The 18497-nt window shown below is 51.8% G+C and overlaps 1 protein-coding gene across 11 annotated transcripts in view; it reads right to left on the bottom strand.

Moving 5' to 3' along the window:
- Window positions 1-18497, bottom strand: part of PEMT (phosphatidylethanolamine N-methyltransferase) — an 85291-nt gene that overhangs the window by 12111 nt on the left and 54683 nt on the right. For all 11 annotated transcript variants that reach the window (XM_059148616.1, XM_059148614.1, XM_059148617.1 and 8 more), the window contains one exon: window positions 5624-5739. In XM_059148616.1, the coding sequence (XP_059004599.1) occupies window positions 5624-5739 (116 nt within the window). The remainder of the gene's footprint in view (window positions 1-5623; window positions 5740-18497) is intronic.

The raw sequence follows: 18497 nt of genomic DNA, 5'->3' as shown, positions 1-18497 counted from the left end.
GTATAGGGTTTTCATCTGGGGTGAAAAAGTTCTGGGATTAGACAAAAGGGGCTGCACAACATCGCAAGTGTTCTAAACATCACTGTTATAAGACCTGTACACTCTGAAATGGCTAAATGGTGAATTTCCTGTTATATGTATTATTTACCACAAAAGAAAAAGAAAACACACAGGAATCAGACAAAGGCACATATGAGAAAGGGTGCTCAGGAAAATAAGGGGGTGGGGAATGGCAGAAGGCTACAGGCAGGAGGGGGTCTTGCCAGGATTCTCACAAGCGTCTTCTGGAAGCCTCACGCCCCGACATCACTCCATGCGGCAGAGGGAAGGACAAATGGGAGAGGACCCGGGAGGAGGGAAAGTGCCTGCTACTGGGAAAGGTGAGCGGAGAAAGCAGTCCTGCCTGCGAGCACGTTCCCTCTTGTCCCAGAAACTTCCTGGTGTGGCAGGTCCAACCGGGAGAAAAGTCATGGGCCGGAAGTCAGACTCGGGCTAGGCCAGTGCCAAGAACAAGAAGCCGGGAAGGAGGCCGAGTGGAGGAGCTATCAGCTACAAGAAGCAGGGCATGGGGAGGACTCCTTCCCAGCTCTCCCCAGGCCCCGGATGCAAGAATGAGGCAGGGAGTTCTTTGCGGGTGTCTACATGTCTGGAGCTGGGTTGCTGGGGGCCTGTCCCCTTGGTCTCCTAGGAACCCACAGTGCTGGGCTGGAGGCCTGCAGGAAGGAGGTGCCCCCATCAGGGAACCAGAGACCCGGGGCCCCCGAGGGTCCTGCCTCCTGCTGGCATCCAGGCAGAATGGTCCCTCCTTTACCCACTTCCTACCGGCTCCAGAGCGGAGCATGGATTTCTGCCCACATCACCGCCCCATCCATGTTACTACAAAATGGTGCCCGAGGCAGGATGGCATCGGCTCGGCCCAGGATTCCCCTGCATGGCCAGACACTCAGAGAGGAGCTGGTCAGTGAGGACGGGTGACTCCAGACTCCCGCTCCACTTCACACAGGAAACCGAGAGAGTGTAAGTGACCTGCTCCAGGCCCGCCCATCGGAAGCAGAGCTGAGGCAGCCCAGGGCACCTGCCCCTTCCCCAGGCTGCTCTGACTCACGATCCCTCCTGGGGTCCGGGATGGCATCCACCAGGTGGATATGGATACGCAAAAGCAGCAATGGGACTTGCCTTTCATGGAGCGCAGGAGCAGGCAAACCACAGCCTATGGCCAAATTTGGCCCTGCCAATGGTTCTCGTAAATTCCGTTCTATTGAAACCCAGCCATGGGCATATCTTTATGCGCTGACGTGCCATCTCCGGGAGTCACAACAGAGATTCTGTGGCCCTTGAGTCAAAAACACTTACAATCTGGCCCTTACAGAAAAAGTCTGCTGACACCTGATATGGAAAATCCTAAGATTATGCCTCTGAATGAGCTAGAAGAAACCTCAGTTAGCAACTAACCCAGGAGTTGACAAACTATTTCTCAAAAGGCCAGAGAATAAAGATTTTCAGGCTGAGAGGCAAAACCTGGCATATCCTGTAGAGGCTCACAGAACCACGTAAAATGTAAGCATTTGTATAACTCAATGGTGACAAACAACCCGATTAAAAAATGAGCGAAGGACTTGAATAGACACTTCTCAAAGGAATATAGACAGATAGTCAATAAGCACATGAAAAAAAAAATGCTCAAGGGAATGCAAATGAAAACAGTTCATACTCTTAAGGATGGCCGTTTTGAAAAAATTATAACATGAGCCTGGGGGGCTCAGCTGGTTGATGGTCTGACTCTTGACTTTGGCTCAGGTCATGAATTCAGGGCTGTGGGATCGAGCCACGCGTTGGGCTCCATGCTGACTCTGGAGCCTGCTTGGGATTCTCTCTCTCCTTCTCCCTCTGCCTCTGCCCTACCCTCAAAAAAAAAAAAAAAAAAAAAAAAAAAAATAGAAAAAGAAGAAGAAATAAAAAAGAAAGAAAAAATATTAACTGCAAACACTGGCAAGGATGTGGAGAAATGGGAGCCCTTGTGCACCGTGGATGGGCAGGGAAAATGGTACAGCGGCTGGAGGAAACGGTACAGTTCCCCAAACAGTTACATGCAAAACTACAGAAGGACACTCTTTAAAAAAAAAAATTCAAAGTGCCTTGATTTTGTCCCCGTTTTATTGAGATATAACTGACACCTAACTTTGGGTGCGTTTCAGGCATATGGCGTGATGACTTGATGTATGCATATATTATAAAATGATGACCACAATAAGGTCGGTTAGGGAGCACGGCCTCACACAGTCACCATGTGTGTGTGCGTGTGTGGGGGGGGGTGGGAATTTCTAAGATCTCTCTCTCAGCCACTTTCAAGTATACAAGACAGTATTAACTATAGTTTGAACGCTGTGCATTTGACTTGCCAGAACTTAGTCATTTTCTAACTAGAAGTTCATGCCCTCTGGCCAACATCTCCCTGTTCCCCGCCTCCCACCCCCCAGGCCCTGGCAACCACAAACTGACTCTCTGTTCTGTATGTTGGGGTTTTTTCAGACCCCACATGTAAGCAGAATCACACAGGACGAGTCCTTGTGTCTGGCTTACTTGGCTGGGTATTATGAAATGCTCTGACCTGTGCTCCAACGGGAGGAGCCCTGACGACCTTCTGCTGAGGAAGTCAGCCAGATGCAGAAGAACAAATACCGTGTGATTCCACTAATATGAGGTTCTAGTGTAGCTCATGGGACATAAAAAGGCAGGTGGCTAGCAGGGGGGGGCTTGGGAGCACAGTCTTCCAATGCTAGACGAGTTCAACACCAGCTGGGAGGCAGAACAGAGAGGGTAAGGCATTCATTCATTCATTCATTCATTCATTCATTCATTCCAGAGGGGGAGAGTGTCTGCAGGCCCTGTGGGCAAAGGTTCCTGAGGGAAGAAAGCAAAGGGAAATCTGCTGAGCGGGGAAGGAGCTAACAGGGCTAGGCTACAGGCCAGGGTGGGGGCTGGGGAAGAAGGAAGGAGGTCGGCGGGGTCTGAGAGTCATTGAGGGAGGGACCCCATGGGCAGGGGGGAAGGCTAGCACACAGCACAGGGCAGGTCCCCAGCAGCCAAGACAGGATGTGGGCCTCTCGCCCAGAGCAGACATGAAGGGGCTGGCAGCCACCCACGAAGCTTCTCTGCTGGGAGGGCACCTTCCTCCAGGACCCTGTCCCTCCCAGTCCCCTCCCTTGGCTGCTGCGGGGACCCGAGTGATGGTTTCCCTAAGCTACATGGTGAGGGAAGTTAGCTAGGAGAGCAGAGTAGCCCCTGTGAATCGAAAACCCGATCTATGATGTCATTGCCCTGGCTCTGGGAACCTCAGGGCGCCTTCTTTCCCACTGCATCCCAGCTGTGGCCTGACCCCACAGGCCACCCCCACCCAGCCCGTGCCCCGCCAGGCCAGGGACACCGCAGGATCATTGGGGGTGCACGGGTACGTGCAAGTGGCAACGCCCCCCACCCCCCCGCCATCCACTTCACAGGAGCGCTTTGGTCAGGGCCGAGAGTGGCAGGGTCCAGAAACACAAGGTTACGAGCGTGGTGACACACACATGAGTCTGCATGGTGACAAGATCGGGACCAGACCCAGGCCTGCTGCTCCGAGACAGCCATCACCCGGTTCTGCTAAGCAAGCCCCACCGTGGGCCCTGCTCAGAAAAGGGATGGAAGCAGCCTCCCAGAAGACACCAAGAACAGGTAACCGACGTCCCAGGGAGGGAGGGCGGTGACAAGGGCCCCCCTGTGCCAGCCATGCTAGGAGAGACTCCTCCTGCCAGGTAGCTGAGGACCCTGAGGCTGGGAGGCCACGACGGGCCACGGCAGGCCACAGTGGGCAGCACAGGCACAGGCCTGGGTGGGCCAGCCCCCCTCTCCTCCAGCGTCCTGGGCAGCCACAGCCCATGGGAGAGTGCAGCAAGAGAGAATGCCAGGTCTCCCGGAGTCCTGGCACCGTGAGCACAGTTCAAAGGAGGCCCAGGAGACAGAGGGACAGGACCAAGAAGTGAGCCTCTTGTTTCCACATCTAGAACACTCCTCCACTTTCAGATTGGCGCTGGCCATCTGAGCCACCCTGTGACCTCTCTCCCCAGGGTCAGGGGTCAGCCAGGCTCCTGGTGCAGGCTCAATCCTCTGCGCTGAGCCCGAGTGCTCACTGATCGCCTCTGAGCAAGGCGCAGCATTTGGCCCTGGCCATCGACTGGCCCCCAGGACAGACACAGGCCTGACACTCCTGGGGCTCACTGTCACGTGGCCTTACATTGTACCAACGAACGGCCTCGGGGCTCTGCAGGAGCTGGGCTGGAGGGGGGCGGGGGGTCACCTGGGGCTCTGGCAGGTGCCGCGGACACCGAGGACTAACGCACAAAAAGAGGCCAACCAGAGGTGAGGCAAGAGAATGGGGTGCAGTCCCTGCCAGGGGCCTGGGAAGAGGTGACCCAGAGCCCACTGACATGGCTGGGGCTGTCACTGTAACGTGACAATGAGCAGGGAGCCCAAAAGGCCAAGAAGCAACTATCCATGGGGAAGGCTGGCCTTGGCGGGGCCCCTCCTGGCCACACTCCCTCTCCCTATGCCAAGAAGGCCAAGCCCACCATGGCAGAAAGGCAGCAGGGGTGGGTAGCAAAGGTGTCCCAGACACAGAGAGGGAAGGCTGGGGCCCTGGCTCTCTCGGGGTGGGAGTGGGGAAGGGCCCAGTCAACATGCACTCCCTTGTCCTTGGCATCTACTGAGGCCACACCCTGCACACCCCACCCCCCTCACCCCAGGGCCCACAGGGGAACCTGGGGACCAGCTGACCCTCAGCTCCCCAGGGCTACTGCTAGGTGGGGGCTGGTGCCCCCAGAGCTCATCTGTCACGACATGTCAGGAATGGAGGTTCTCCTATGTTTTGTCTCCATTTCTCAAAGCACCACATGGGCCAACGTTCAGTCCAGGAGCTAGCGTGCTGCCCACCACGGTTCTCACAGAACCGAGGAGGGAGAACGCAAGGCTCAGGGACAGCCAGGCCAGGCTGGGCCACCTCTGACAGAGCTCTCACCGCCCTCCTGCAGCCCGCAGGGTGCTGTGTCTCCCATCTGAGCACGAGTGCTCGCCACCGGCCTGGGGACGGCGCTTCATCATCTAGAAGGAGCTCGCCCGCTCTGTCCTCTACCTTGGGTGGCAGGAAGGTAATACATCAAGTCCACCGATGAGAAGATCAGCTCGCTGGCACAGCCAGAGCCTGGATGAGGCCCCATCCCCGAGTGTCACCTGTCTCTGTCCTGGCCCTTCCCGGAGGGGACTCCCGCAGCAGCTCTCTCTACACACTGGGGACTGGGGATATGAGCCTGGGGACCACCTGGCCTTGTCCACCCCACTCGACCACGCCCGGATCCCGGGCACATGCCACTGTCCCCTTCCTGGGGCCACGAGGACTTCTCTGCCCACAGGCGTCTGATGGCCCAGCGAGGGAAGAGTGACTTGCCCTGGCCGGCGGGCTTGGAGAGAATTCCCCGGGTGCAGACCCAGTGCTCCCCGCATCGGTGGACAGCCTCATACCGCCAGCAGTGGCCGACCATTCGCATGCCGACGATGACACAGACTCTGGCCAGGCGGCCCCGGAGGAGCTTACCAGTGTGAGCGCAGGACATTCAGGAGCAGAATGGCAGCGCCCAGGGAGTAGCAGGCCAGGTAGGGGGATCGGAAGGCCCTGCTCAGCTGGCGGGTTTTCTGTTCCCATCTCGCAACCTAAACAGCGCAGAAGAGAGGAGGCAACATAAGACGTTTGCTGCAGAGAATCCGGGACCCACGTGGACACAGGGGCAGGTCCCCATGTCAAGCAGGCAGAGTTACAGGAAGCAGGTGCCTGTGGAACTTGGGCCAGCCCTGCAGGGGTTTCCTCTAGCTCTGCCAGGTGGACCGCGCTGTCCTTTTGGAAACACACAACACACACGGAGCAGCGGAAGGAGAGCTGAACCCAGAAGAGACACCCAGGTCAGAGCAGGGCTCGGACCAGCCTCTGGGCCTTGGTGCAAAGCCAGCATCCCGCCTGACACTGTTCCCAAAGGCCACGCCAGGCCAAGAGGGTACAGACAGGAGCTGCCAAGGGGAGAGCACAGCCCCGGGGCCAACATCCCACCTGCTGGATGCTCTCACCCCCCGAGGGGAGAGGGAGGCCAAGAGGGGCAACCCACACCATCACCCCTGCTACTCCAACGCCCAGCCAGGCACAGATTTCCAAATTTTTAATTTAAGCCACAGAATCCTTGTTTCAGTTTTTTGCACTCATCATATCTAGACTCGCAACCTTCAACAGCTCACACAGAGCACGGTGAACAGCCAGCTCTGCTTGTCTCCACCAGCCCAGCCTCCTCACGTGCACAAGCCGACATGCTGGGCTTCCCCTGCACCTGTGGGTGGAGAGTGGGGAGGGGTGCTCTCTGGGTCAGGGGCTGGGAGGGGGCGCTTCCCCTGCACCTGCGGGTGGAGGCCGGGGGCGGGGCTCACAGAGGCAAATCCACAGTCAGGGATGCTGGGGAGTCCAGGTGGTCGCTCTGTGGTTATGTGAGCAGGTCACCCACCTGGGCCCTGAACTTGAACATATGTGTACGTGTGGCATACACGGAGGGTCTCGAGGGCCCCCGCTGGCCCGCTATGGTCCCAGAAGGATTGCAGGAGGATGAGGTCCGGGGGGCTCCTAGGCCAGTATCTCCCCTACGGCCTCAGCCACTCTTCTTCTGCCGCCCAATGCCGCTTCCCGCCCCGCACCAGCCCTTCCCGATACTGGGTTCCGGAGAGTGGTTGGCGGTTCCAGGCACACCTATGATTTGGCCCAGGGCCACCGACTCTGACTCTGTCCCTGGAGGAGGTGGCTCCCGGGACCTGTCCTCAGAGCCTGAGTGGTGGGGGGCAGGGGTGGGGGATGGCTGGAGTTTATGGGAAGTTTACTCCTTGGCCTTCCCTGCAATTGCTGATCCGCTGTTGATGCCCCGCCCCATTCTCCCGGAAGGTAAACAAACCCTTTGTCTGGCTCCAGGCAGGCGGCCCCTGCTGACCCCACGGGAAGCTCAGGCTTCACTCGGGAATCGGGAATCGAAAGAGAGAGCTGAGCATTCCAGAGGCTCGGCAGGCTGCACCCAGGGCCCGCAGGTAGCCTGGTAGGAGGAAGGCAGGGCCGGGCACAGGGTGCACTTCTTGTGGGCAACTCGAGGTTTTCAAAAAACATTTCAGGATAAAATTCAAAGTGTTTTTTCGCTGTGCAGCCATCACCAGGGTCTAATTCCAGACCCCACACCGGAACCTCATACCTGTTAGCTGTCACTCTGCCTACCCCTCTTCAGCCCCCAGCAACCTCTCGTCTATGCTCTGTGTCTGTGGGTTTTCCTCTTCCAAAAGGAGGATAAACAGAACCTTGGGGCCTTCTGCAGCTGGCTTTCACTCAGCATAACGTTCCTGAGGTTAATGCACGTTGTCGCATGCGACTTTATGACCGAACGACATCCCGTCGTGTGTGGAGACCACATTCTGTTTACCCGTGTGGCAGGGGATGGACATTCGGGTCATTTCTGTCCTTTGGCTACTAGGGACTAGGCTGCTGTGAACGCCCGCATCTAAGTTTGTGTGGACACAGGTTTCTTCACAGTGGCTGCACCATTCTTCCATGCCAGCTGGGAGTGTAAGTGTTCCGATTTCTCCCCATGCTCGCCAACACTTGGTATTTCCCATTTACAAACAACAACAAAAGCTGTAGCCACTCTAGTGGGTGAGAAGTGGCAAGCCGCCTCATTTGGGATCCCCACACACTAATGGACGACAGGAAACATCTTTTCGTGCACCTACTGTCCATTTGTATGTTTCCTTTGGAGAAGAGTCTGTTGGAGTCCTTAGCCATTCTTTCCATTGAGCTGATAATCTTTGTTAATGAGCTGTAAGTGTTCCTTATATATTCTGGGTAGTAGATCTTTATAAGATATCTGATTTGCAAATATCTTCTCCCATTCTGTCCATAGTCTTCACTCTCTTTCTAATCTCCTTTCATGCACAAAGGCTTTTTATGTAGCTGAATCACATTGTTTGCTTGTAGGTTTCAACCCAACTCAACCCACGCTGAGTGAGGGGCTCAGGAAGTTGGTAAACCAACAGGCCTGCCCTCAGGGAGCTCATGGAGTAGATTTGCCATCTGTGTGCCTGGTCCTAAATCTGGAGGGTGTCTGGGGTGGTCAGACGTTAAGACAGATTGTGTGGCCTGCATAGGGTTCCTCCCGAAGGTCCCCGGGAAGACACCCTCTGAAGCAGCCAACCAAGGGGTACAGACGAAGGGGTGAAGAGAAGTCCTTTCAGAGAGACTGGTGAGGTCACACAGCCAGAAAGAAGAGCAGCAGAATGACCTTTGGGCTCCTGATCCAGTGCTCCCTCCACCCACGGAAGGCCCCTCTTTCCAATGAGCTACTTATTTTTCGAACAAGCTCTCTTTCGCACACCTTGTTCCTTGTGACTGATTTTAAGATACAGCTAGAAAGACTATTGATTTTTCCCCCTCCCAGCTGACGGTATAATGCTTTCAAAAGGACACTGAAATCAGTTACAAACGATGTAAGGCATCACCGACTTCCACCGGAGGGGCTTGGGACTGTCCCCGCAGGCCCGGTCTGGAAAGCGTAGAGGGGGAACCACTGGGCCCACTAGATGCTGGCCCCGGACCTGCCGGTGTACCCTCCATGCTCTAGGCCAGTTTCTTTCTCTCTCTGACTCTCTCTCTCCCTGGAGCTGTTTGTCCAGCTGTGAAAGGACGTGGGCATGGGAGGAGGTAACCCTGACACTCCTGAGGCTGGCGCTGGCTCTCAGAAACCCGTCCCCCCCCACCGTCCGGAACGCAGAGACAAAACATGTCCCGTTGTGCAAAGGGACAATTGTCATCAACGATAGGCTGAGCAGAAGGAGCCAGATGTAAGAGTGCCTTCTGCCTCCTTCCATTGGCGTGGAGTTCTAGCCACGGCAGAAAACCCACTGGAAGGCAGAACCTGCCGGAGGGCAGAGTGGGCGGGGCCGGGGCAGGGAAGGGAGCCGCGTGGGAGGGTACCGGGGAGGATGCTGTGGGGAAGGAAATGTTCTGTTCCTCCGTGGGAGCGGGCGTCACACGGGCAGACACCTTGGTCAGGACTCAAACTGTGCCCCTGAAATGTGTGCCTTGTAGCGTATGTATACTACACCTCAGTGAAGCTGATTTTTAAGTCCAATCCTTGTTGCACCTGAGCTCTAGGGACGAGAACAGCTCCCAATGTCACGTACCCTGGTTGACTCTTCTGCATGCGACACCCCAGATTCCTGAGTCCATCCTCCAAAGGCGGGGCTTTCACCTGCTTCCAGGGGGCTGACTGATGTGTCCAAGGACACACACCAGACCTCAGCCCAGAGGCCACACTCCTCCACTTCCGTAGCCACAGCACACTCCTGGGGGCCCAGGAAAGGGACCCATGCCCCAGGCCTTTGGGCACAACTCTGCCACCCGTGACATCCCAGCTGGGCCCCCACGTCCCTGGGCCTTCATCTGGGCAACGGGGCAGGAGCAGACGTGATAAATGTACTTTCTGAGTAATCTAATAACAGAAGGTGGCAGAGCCCGAGACAGGCCGTGTGGGAAAGAGGAAACAAGGAATCCTATGAATAACAACTATCTATCTGACTTTCGGTCAGCCAGTATTAGATTGGGCTGTTATTTCAAGGCGATCAATAAATCAGCAGCCAGTGGCCTCGCTGAAGTCCAAGGTTAATTTTCCTCCCTGCCTGGCAGCCACACCTTCCCTTCCTCAGGCGCCCAGCTGCACACTTCATCCAATTAAGGGGCCGGAAGCGGGCGGTGCGGCTCCCCCGCAGGGGGCTGGATGCCCAGGGCCAGGCTGTGGGATGACGCAGGTCACTGTCCTGCGGGCTGCACAGGCACAGGCGCGGGAGGCGGAATGACCCAATGCTCCACTGTCACGGCTCCTGGCTTTCCTTGTCTTGTAGATTCCCAGAATCCCCAAGATGCCCATGGGCATTCCCAACCCCTCCCCCCACGGCCCACCTCATGCCCTACTTCCCTCTCTCCAAGTCCAAGGCCCACCAAGTAAACCTGAATTTCACATCAACAACAAATCCATTTCAGTAGAAATTGTCCCAAATGTTGCATTTGTTGTTTACCTAAAACCTACAATGAACCAGGGCTCCCTGTCTGTGTTTGCTACATGTGGCAACCCTGCCTCTCCCGCACCCGACACCTGCCTCAGCTCTGTAACGGGGAGACCTCTTCTTCCCTAATGTGGATTAATTTTCTTTTCTTTCTTTCTTTGTTGGCAAATCTCTCCCACAGGCTCTGTGCGGGAATAGAAGAGACAGGCTGTAGGCTAGTGGAGCGCCTACAGCCTTGTCTGGGGGCATGAGAATGTCTCTTCCTTGGGTCCCTAGCGCCTGGAGTAGGCTCTGGTTCTTCCTTCCTTCTGGATTGCACTGGATCATGTTGCTGGGGCTGGGGCTGACCATGTCTGCCCCAGAGGTAAGCACCCACAGCTCCCGATAGGTATACACTTCTTTCTGGCACCTTCCAGAGCTCTGTTCCTGGTATGCCCTGGGACTGCATCCTTCCGCTCAGACAGAGGTCATCACCGGGAGCCCCAGCAGTGCCTCGATCAAACTCACGGCAACTGAAAAGCGTTTGAGCCAACAATCCAACATTGAAATTCTGTAAAACGCTGGCATCCAGTATGAGGGGGAAAGTCTGCACAACGAGGCCACAGAGGCCCTGCCGCCCTGCCCCCAGCGACAGAGGCCACCTCCTGGCAGACCAGGCAGCGGTGGGAGTCGCCATCGCAGCAAGCTGTATGCGTGTGAGCCGCGGGCTCTTGACAGCCGGCAGGGTGTGAGTGAGCAGAGTTAAACAAGGGGCACGCCTGCCCACGCAGCCTCCAGCAGGCACAACACAGTGACTTCAGATTCCAGGCCGCCAGTGTGTGAGCCCCACACACTGTGGGTCCCTGAGCTTGGCAGCCCCACTAGTTGCAAGAGAAGCCTCTTTGGCCTCCACAAGTAAGGGGAAATGCACCTTCAGCAAGTCCCCAAAGCAGGGAGTCATAGCATCCCACAGCAGCATGGCCCTGCCACTCAGACCCACGGCCTGCTGTGTTTAAGGTCCAGGCACCAGAGGCACCGAGTGTGTAACTAGGAACGTCGGTGACTCTGGATCGGGAATGCCTGTGTGGAAACCACCAAGGTCATTGCCAGGCTCAGCAGGCCTGAGTTGAATCCTGACCCCCAGTCTTTGCAGACTATGTGCCCTTGAGCCATTTCCTCTGACTGAAATACAAGTAACACCTAGCACAGAGAGCTGTGAGATTATATGAGACCTACGTGATGCGCTCAGCCCAGGGCCGGAGAAGAATAAGGGTGTCCTTGGGAGACCCTGACTCAGGGATGCCGGCAAGCTGGGGGCACCTGTTAGAACCAGGGAGAGTTGGGAGCTCTGACATCCCAGAACCAGGGACAGCCAAGCATCCTGTGGCTGTCTGAGCAGCTCACTGGGGACACCGTGAGCGTAGGTGACAACTGAGAAGACGGGAGGGATGTGGCTGTGGCCACGAGTGATGAAGAGTGCTATCCGGAACGCCTTCTCAGATAGGCCGGGGAAAGTCTTCAGCTCTGGAAGGCTATGAGAAAACCCTTCCACTCCATCTACCCACCGATCCACACATCCAACCACCTACACACCCATCCAACCACCCATCCACCCATCATCCATCCACCCATCCACCAATTCACCCAACCACCTACCTATTCATCCAACATTTCCTGGGGGATCTACTATAGACCAGATAACTGCTTTAGACGGTAGAATGTTTTGGAAAGAAAATGGGGAGAAAACCATACAAAATCATTCATAACAATAGTGCTTGTTTTCATGTAAAATGTGTAAATTAATAACAATAATTAAGGCCAAGGATGCCTCAGTCACTAAAAGCACCAGCTCCTCCCTCGGGGCATCCACAAGACAAAAGCAAGGGCCATGGTTGGAGACTATCTAGAGTCCATGCAGGGGCCTCCAGAGCCATCTCCCCAACTTGATGAAGACCTTTTCAGGACATATACTCCTCTTTGCCTCTCACATTTCCCACATGTCCTCAGAAAGAAGGTCACCGAGGGTGGATTTTTGAAATACCCCATCTGCAATGAGACAGAGGCTTTGTCACACTCACTAAATGACTGTTGGCCATCTACCCTGGTGGCCAGCAGGACGGTAGGATGGTGAACAGCTTTAGGTTCTGGGTTCAAGGTCGAGTTAGATGCAGATGGAGAAAGTTTGCTGTGGACCAGCATCCCTAGGAGAGGACACGAAGACCCTGTATCACAGCGGGCACCAGGCCCACTCACGGGGCAGTCCCTCTCACCCCGGCAAGCCATCAGCGTTCACCGAGGCTCCTCCTCTCACTCTTGGCAGGCTTCACCGGCGAAACCCATCAGACCCTGACTGCAGCCATCAGCATCTCTGAGACCCAGAGTCAGGCCCCCAGCATCTAGTCTAGGCCCGCCCACCGGGGGACCTGGGGCACACTGCAGGGCTCAGGGAACATCCCACAGCTGAAGCAAATGGTGCAGCAAATGCCGTTGTAACTTTTGCTGAGGAGCCAGAGTTTCTAAGAGCTTTTCCAAGGGGTTCACAGCCCCAGTGTGAGAACCACCAGTACAGCCCCTCTTCTCCTTCCATTTAGATTACGTCATCCACTTCCCCGCCCAGACCCATGCAGGGGCTTCTGCTACCTTTCTGCCTTCTTGCTCGTACCTCAAGCTCCCCTTGCCTGCAGCTGGGCCCCACCAGCATCCCCCTCCTCAATTCTACCCACTACTCACTGTGCCCCATGTCCTAGATCATCCCAGCAACAACCAGAACCTTCTCACTCCTCTGAGCTCCAGTCACGCACTCACTGATGGATTCTGGACCTGGCTTCACCCTTCACGTGGCATCCCACCTCTACCTGTACTTAGCATTGTACCTAGCGCAGAAAGAGGATCTTGGAGGACACTGGGCCTCCAAGAACACAGGAAAGAAAGCACAGAGGCCTCCAACTCAACACAACCATCAGGAGCTTCTCTGACCTTCTCTCCTCTGCTCCTGCCACCCTCAGGAGACTCAGTGGGCAACCCCCCCAGGTGATTCCATTCCAAGGGCTTGGAGGGACTAGGAGGAGGAGGGAGCCACTGACCATGGGTTGGGGAGCTCATAAAGAGGGGAGGGGTCCGAAGGCCCCTGAGGAAGGCAAGGTGTATGTCTCCGTCAGCTAGACAGCCAGCTAGCTCCGTCCCTCCCCCAGGGAGCCCTGGGCCACCAAGGCAGTGGTGCAGGCTGGCTCACACCTTCCCTTCCCGGACACCCAGCCCCGCCCTGTCCTTTGGGTGCACACCGCAAATGGTGCTTGGAAGCCTTCTGTGATCTGCCCAGAGGGCTCTCTCAGTTTTCGGCACCCTGAGCCCGGGCCAGCCACCCTTTCATGATATACAACCAGGTGCACCGGGCCATGCCCGATGGCTTCCATAGTTCCATGCCCCTTCAGTGCGGCACACAACCTCATTCTGTCATGACCTGCTCACCGTACACTTCCTACTGGCCTATCCAGCGAATAAATCAATTTCAAAGCATCTAAGACATCCCCCTTGCAGTGAATTAACCCGTGGACTTGACTGCCTGGGAGGGGCTCCCCAAGGCATACTTTGGAAGCTGGGCCAGAAAAACTTTTGTTAACCTGACAGGAGCCACCCACCTCCAGGCAATCTGCAAGATTCCAGCCCAGCAGCATGAGCTCACGTCACACCCGAGGGGGCCACGATGCACAGAGAGTCTCCTGCCTGCGCTGGACATTCCTGCTTCTTTGGCTGCCTGGAGCCCAACCACCTCCCCCTCTCATTTGCGATGGCCATAGCGCAGGAAGAGGGGACGGGCAGCCCGCCCCACTCTTGCTGTTTCCAGATACAGGGCAGAGAAAGAGTCACAAGGAACGAGTCCCAGCAGACATCAGGCGCAGAGGCTCTGGGTTCACATTGTGGCTTCAGCACCGTCTATGATATTCTTTAACCCCAAGACCCCCAACGCAGTCCCCATCAGCAGGGCACAGGGGGAAACACCATGGTAGAGCCTCACCCTGCAGAATGGCCCAGAGGGAAAGGAAGGAACATCTCTACCTGCTGCTATGGTGTGAGCTCCAGTATATTCCATTAGGTGGACAAAAGGCAGGTGCAGGAGAACGTGCGCCCTACTTCTGTGTAAAAAATGGGGGTACAAACACTTGCTTATGTTTTCAAAAACAAAAGAAATAACAGAAGGAGAGAGCAAAAACTAACAGAAACTAGTATCTATAGGTGAGGGGTGGAGCAGCAGGAGGGAAGAAATGCTAGATATTTAAGAATGTCTTCTGTTTGATAATTTGACCATGAGACCATTTAATGTTTTACAAAAGCATTTAAAAAATCACTAAAAATCCAAAAATCAAATAAAGGAACTTAACTATATATATGAAATTGTTTTCAAGTAATTTTAAACACAGTATTTTCACCAATCCTCCCTCACACATAATATAGCCTAAGGACAAAAAACTTAACAAAAAAAAAAAAAAAAAAAGCAAACCTAGAAAGAATTTCTAAACTGCATCCAGTAAGGATATCATTAGTAATAATGCAGTATTGTTATTCTGACTCTGTATAAACTACATTGATGTATTTAGGAGCCACACTTCCCATATAAGAGAAGAGATACAAAAATAAATTCTTTAAAGTTAAGCAAAAACCGGAGTGCCTGGGTGGCTCAGTGGGTTAAGCATCTGACTCTTGATTTCGGCTCAGGTCCTGATCTCAAGGTTATGAAATCAAGCCGCCTGCTTAAGATTTTCTCTCTCCCTCTCCCCCTGCCGCACCCATCCTTCCCTCTTAAAAAAAAAAAATAATAATAATAATAATAATAATTAATAAATAAAGTGAAGCAAAAACTTTCAGAATGAAAATATCAGTATGATATGATTATGATTTCTTTCTTTCTAATAAATTCATCTTTCCTAGCCCTCTCCACAAAAGAGGCCTCTCCATTTGCAATGAGCACCTCTAGCATTCAGATTGTGGTCTCTAAGTGCCACTTTCAACTAAAAGTCTCCAAGAGCTCCTTAGTTCAAAGTCCAACTCCAGGTCTAGAATATGAAACATACATGACGTTGAATCTGGGAACAGAAGCTGTCAAAGATACATATGCAAATGTCAGAGCACTGATAAAATCTTCAAGTGTCCCCAGCTGGCTAAAAAGGGGTGTTGAGCAACAAAAACAATGACAGCAAATTGAAATAGGTCAAATATATGCACATACACACAAATACATACATATACACACACAAATCACCAATCTCTTTGGAGGTTGCTAGGATACTGACACAGTATTCTGAAAATTGGTTTTTAAATGAAGAAAAATTAAGCAGTCATCCCGCCATTACTAACTGAACTATATCTCAGAGTAACCACATCACTAATGAGGAAAAGTTTCTATTTACAGAAGACTCACAGCTAATAAATGCAAGAAGAGGGAAAGAATGAACATTACCATTCTACAACTCCTAAATGAGATAAGGATCTAGGCTATACGCATCAGTGACCAAAATGAGCAGGGAACATGCGGGGAACTTGCCAATGGAGGGCCAAGTTGACCTCCAGAATTCATGAGCCAATTTCTGTCACTCAAAGTGGGGCTTCCTGACATGATGCAACAGGAAGTATGAGATTTGATAGCAGGGAACTGCCACTCAGGGCAAATATTCAAATACTGGCAATTTCATGTGTTACAACTGAACATGCACCAGATTCTATGAATATTCTCTATATCTGTCAGTTTACAGGAAATATAGCAGATCAGAGAAATATGTGAAAAAGTGTCACAAAGACATAATCACCCAAACCCAGAAAATTCCACTGGACAAATGACTCTGTTTCTTGAATAAATAAATGACATGGAAAGAAGGCATGGGACATTACTCTGAATAAAAGGGACTTAAGAATGCAACCAAATGCAACGTCTCTCTTATTTGGATCCCAAGTCAAACACATCAATTGTAAATAGATACTTTTGACACCATGAGGGGCAAATGAATATGGACTGAGTGTTAAACATGGGCTGTCCTTTCCACTTCCAGCCAACATGGATAGAGTTTATCCTCTAACCTCAAACAACCAAAGACAGACAAGTATACAATAGTTTTCCAGATACCTGACATAAAGGAAGGGAAGGACATGGATTTAAACTTAACCACATCAATAATCACACTAAATGTTAATGGCCTAAACATCGCAATTAAAAGACAGATTGTCGGATTAGGTTTACAAAAAAAAAAAAAAAAAGCAAGATCTAATGTATGCTGGCTACAAAGAAATATACTTTACTTATAAAGATACAGATAGGTTAAAAGTAAAAGGACAGTACAAGAGACAACAGGCTAACAGGAGTCAAAACAAAGCTGGAGTGTTGTATTAGTTTCAAGTGTACAATACGGAGGTTCAGCAATTCTGTACATCACTCAGTGCCCATCACAATGTGTTAATTATGCTGTAATTTTAAGAAATAAGTAAATAATTTTTTTTAAAAAGGAAGCTGGCATGTTATATTAATATCAAACTAAGTAAGTTTCAGAGGACGTAACAATCCTAAACATCCATGCCCCCAGAATCAGAGCTCACATGAACTAAAAAGTGCAAGAAGAAAGAGATAAACCTTCGATTACACTCAGGTATTTCAATACCTCTCTCTTAAGATAGAGATTTTAATATTATCAACCAAGTCAGCCTATTTTATAAAATACTTCACCCAACTGCAGCAGAGAACAAAAACTGGGCACATAAAACAGACCACATTCTGGAAAATAAAACAAGTCATAAAAAGTTCAAGAGAATTCAAATTACACAAAGTATGTTCTATGACCACAATAGAATTAATTATAAAGTAATGACAGAAAGAGCTCCGAAAAAACCACATAGGAAAAGTAAAAATCAAAAGGGAAATTAGAAAAATTTTTAATTGAATGAAAATGAAAACCCAACATACCAAAACATGTGGGACACCACTAAAGCCACACATGGGGCAAATTTATAGCACTGAACACTTCTATTAGAAAAGAGAGGAGGGCCGCCTGGGTGGCTCAGTCAATTAAGCACCTGACTCTTGATTTCTGCTCAGGTTATGATCTCAGTGTTGTGAGATTGCGCTCCATGTCAGGCTCCCTGCTCAGAGTGGCGTCGGCTTGAGATTCTCTCCCTCTCCCTCTGCTCCTCCCCCTCCCTCTCTTTCTCTTGAAAATAAATAAATAAATCTTTTCAAAAAATATAAAGGTCTGAAAATCACTGGTCTCAACAACTTTAAGAAACTAGATACAGGAGGGAAAAATGGAGCCCATGCCAGTAGAAGTTTGCAGTGGAAATCAATGAACTTGAAAGTAGAAAACACTAGAGACAAGTCAGTGAAACCAAGCACTGGTTCCCTGAACAAGAGTAAAATGTCACTCCAGACTCACCAGAAAAGTAAAGACACAGATTCTCAATATCAACAGTGACAGAAATGCTATCACTGCAGAGGATGCAGAAGATGGTAAAAGGGAAACAAGGGAACATGTGAACAGCTTTACACCAGTAGGTCTGACACTTCTGAAGAAAATGTATATATCCTTCAAAGACACAAATCACCGATGCTCATTCAAAGGAAAAAGTATATAACCTGACTAGCCCCATATCCATCTAAGTATCTTAAATTATAGCTGGAAACTTCCACACAAAGAAAACTCCAGGCCAGGATGGCTTCCCTGGAGACCTCTACCAGACATGTAAGTAAGAAATTATACCAATTATATACAGACTCTTCCCCAAAATTGAAAAGGAGAGAACCCTACTCAATGCCTTCGATGCAGCCAGCCTTACCTAATACCAACATCAAAGACATCGCGAGAAAACTAGGGACAAGTATCCCTTCTGAAGGGAGATGCAAAAATTCTAGACGAAATGTTAGTAAATCAGCAAATGGGGTCTTGTGATAGATTGAAGGAATGTAAACCATGACCAAGTGGAGTTTAATCCCAGGAATGAAAAGTTGATTTAACAGTTGACACTCAATCAATGGGGGTCGCCTGGGTGGTGCAGTGGGTTAAAGCAGCTGCCTTTGATTAAGGTCATGATCCTGGGGTCCTGGGATCAAGCCCCACATTGGGTTCCTTGCTCAGCAGGGAGCCTGCTTCTCCCTCTCCCTCTAACTCTAACTCTCCCCCCCTTCTTGTGCGCTCTCTCTCTCTTTCAAATAAATAAATTTTTTTAAATCATTAAAAGAAAAAAAACCCATCAATGGAATTCACCATATAAACAAAATATGTAAGAAAAACATGATGACCACCTTAACAGATACAAAAAAGCATTTGACAAAATCCAACATACATTCCTGACAAAAACTCAGCACACCAGGGAGGCCAGAACTT

The sequence above is a fragment of the Mustela lutreola genome, chromosome 15, assembly GCF_030435805.1.
Source record: "Mustela lutreola isolate mMusLut2 chromosome 15, mMusLut2.pri, whole genome shotgun sequence".
In the NCBI taxonomy this organism is placed as follows: Eukaryota; Metazoa; Chordata; class Mammalia; order Carnivora; family Mustelidae; genus Mustela; species Mustela lutreola.
This window is presented reverse-complemented; position numbering and strand designations above follow the sequence as displayed.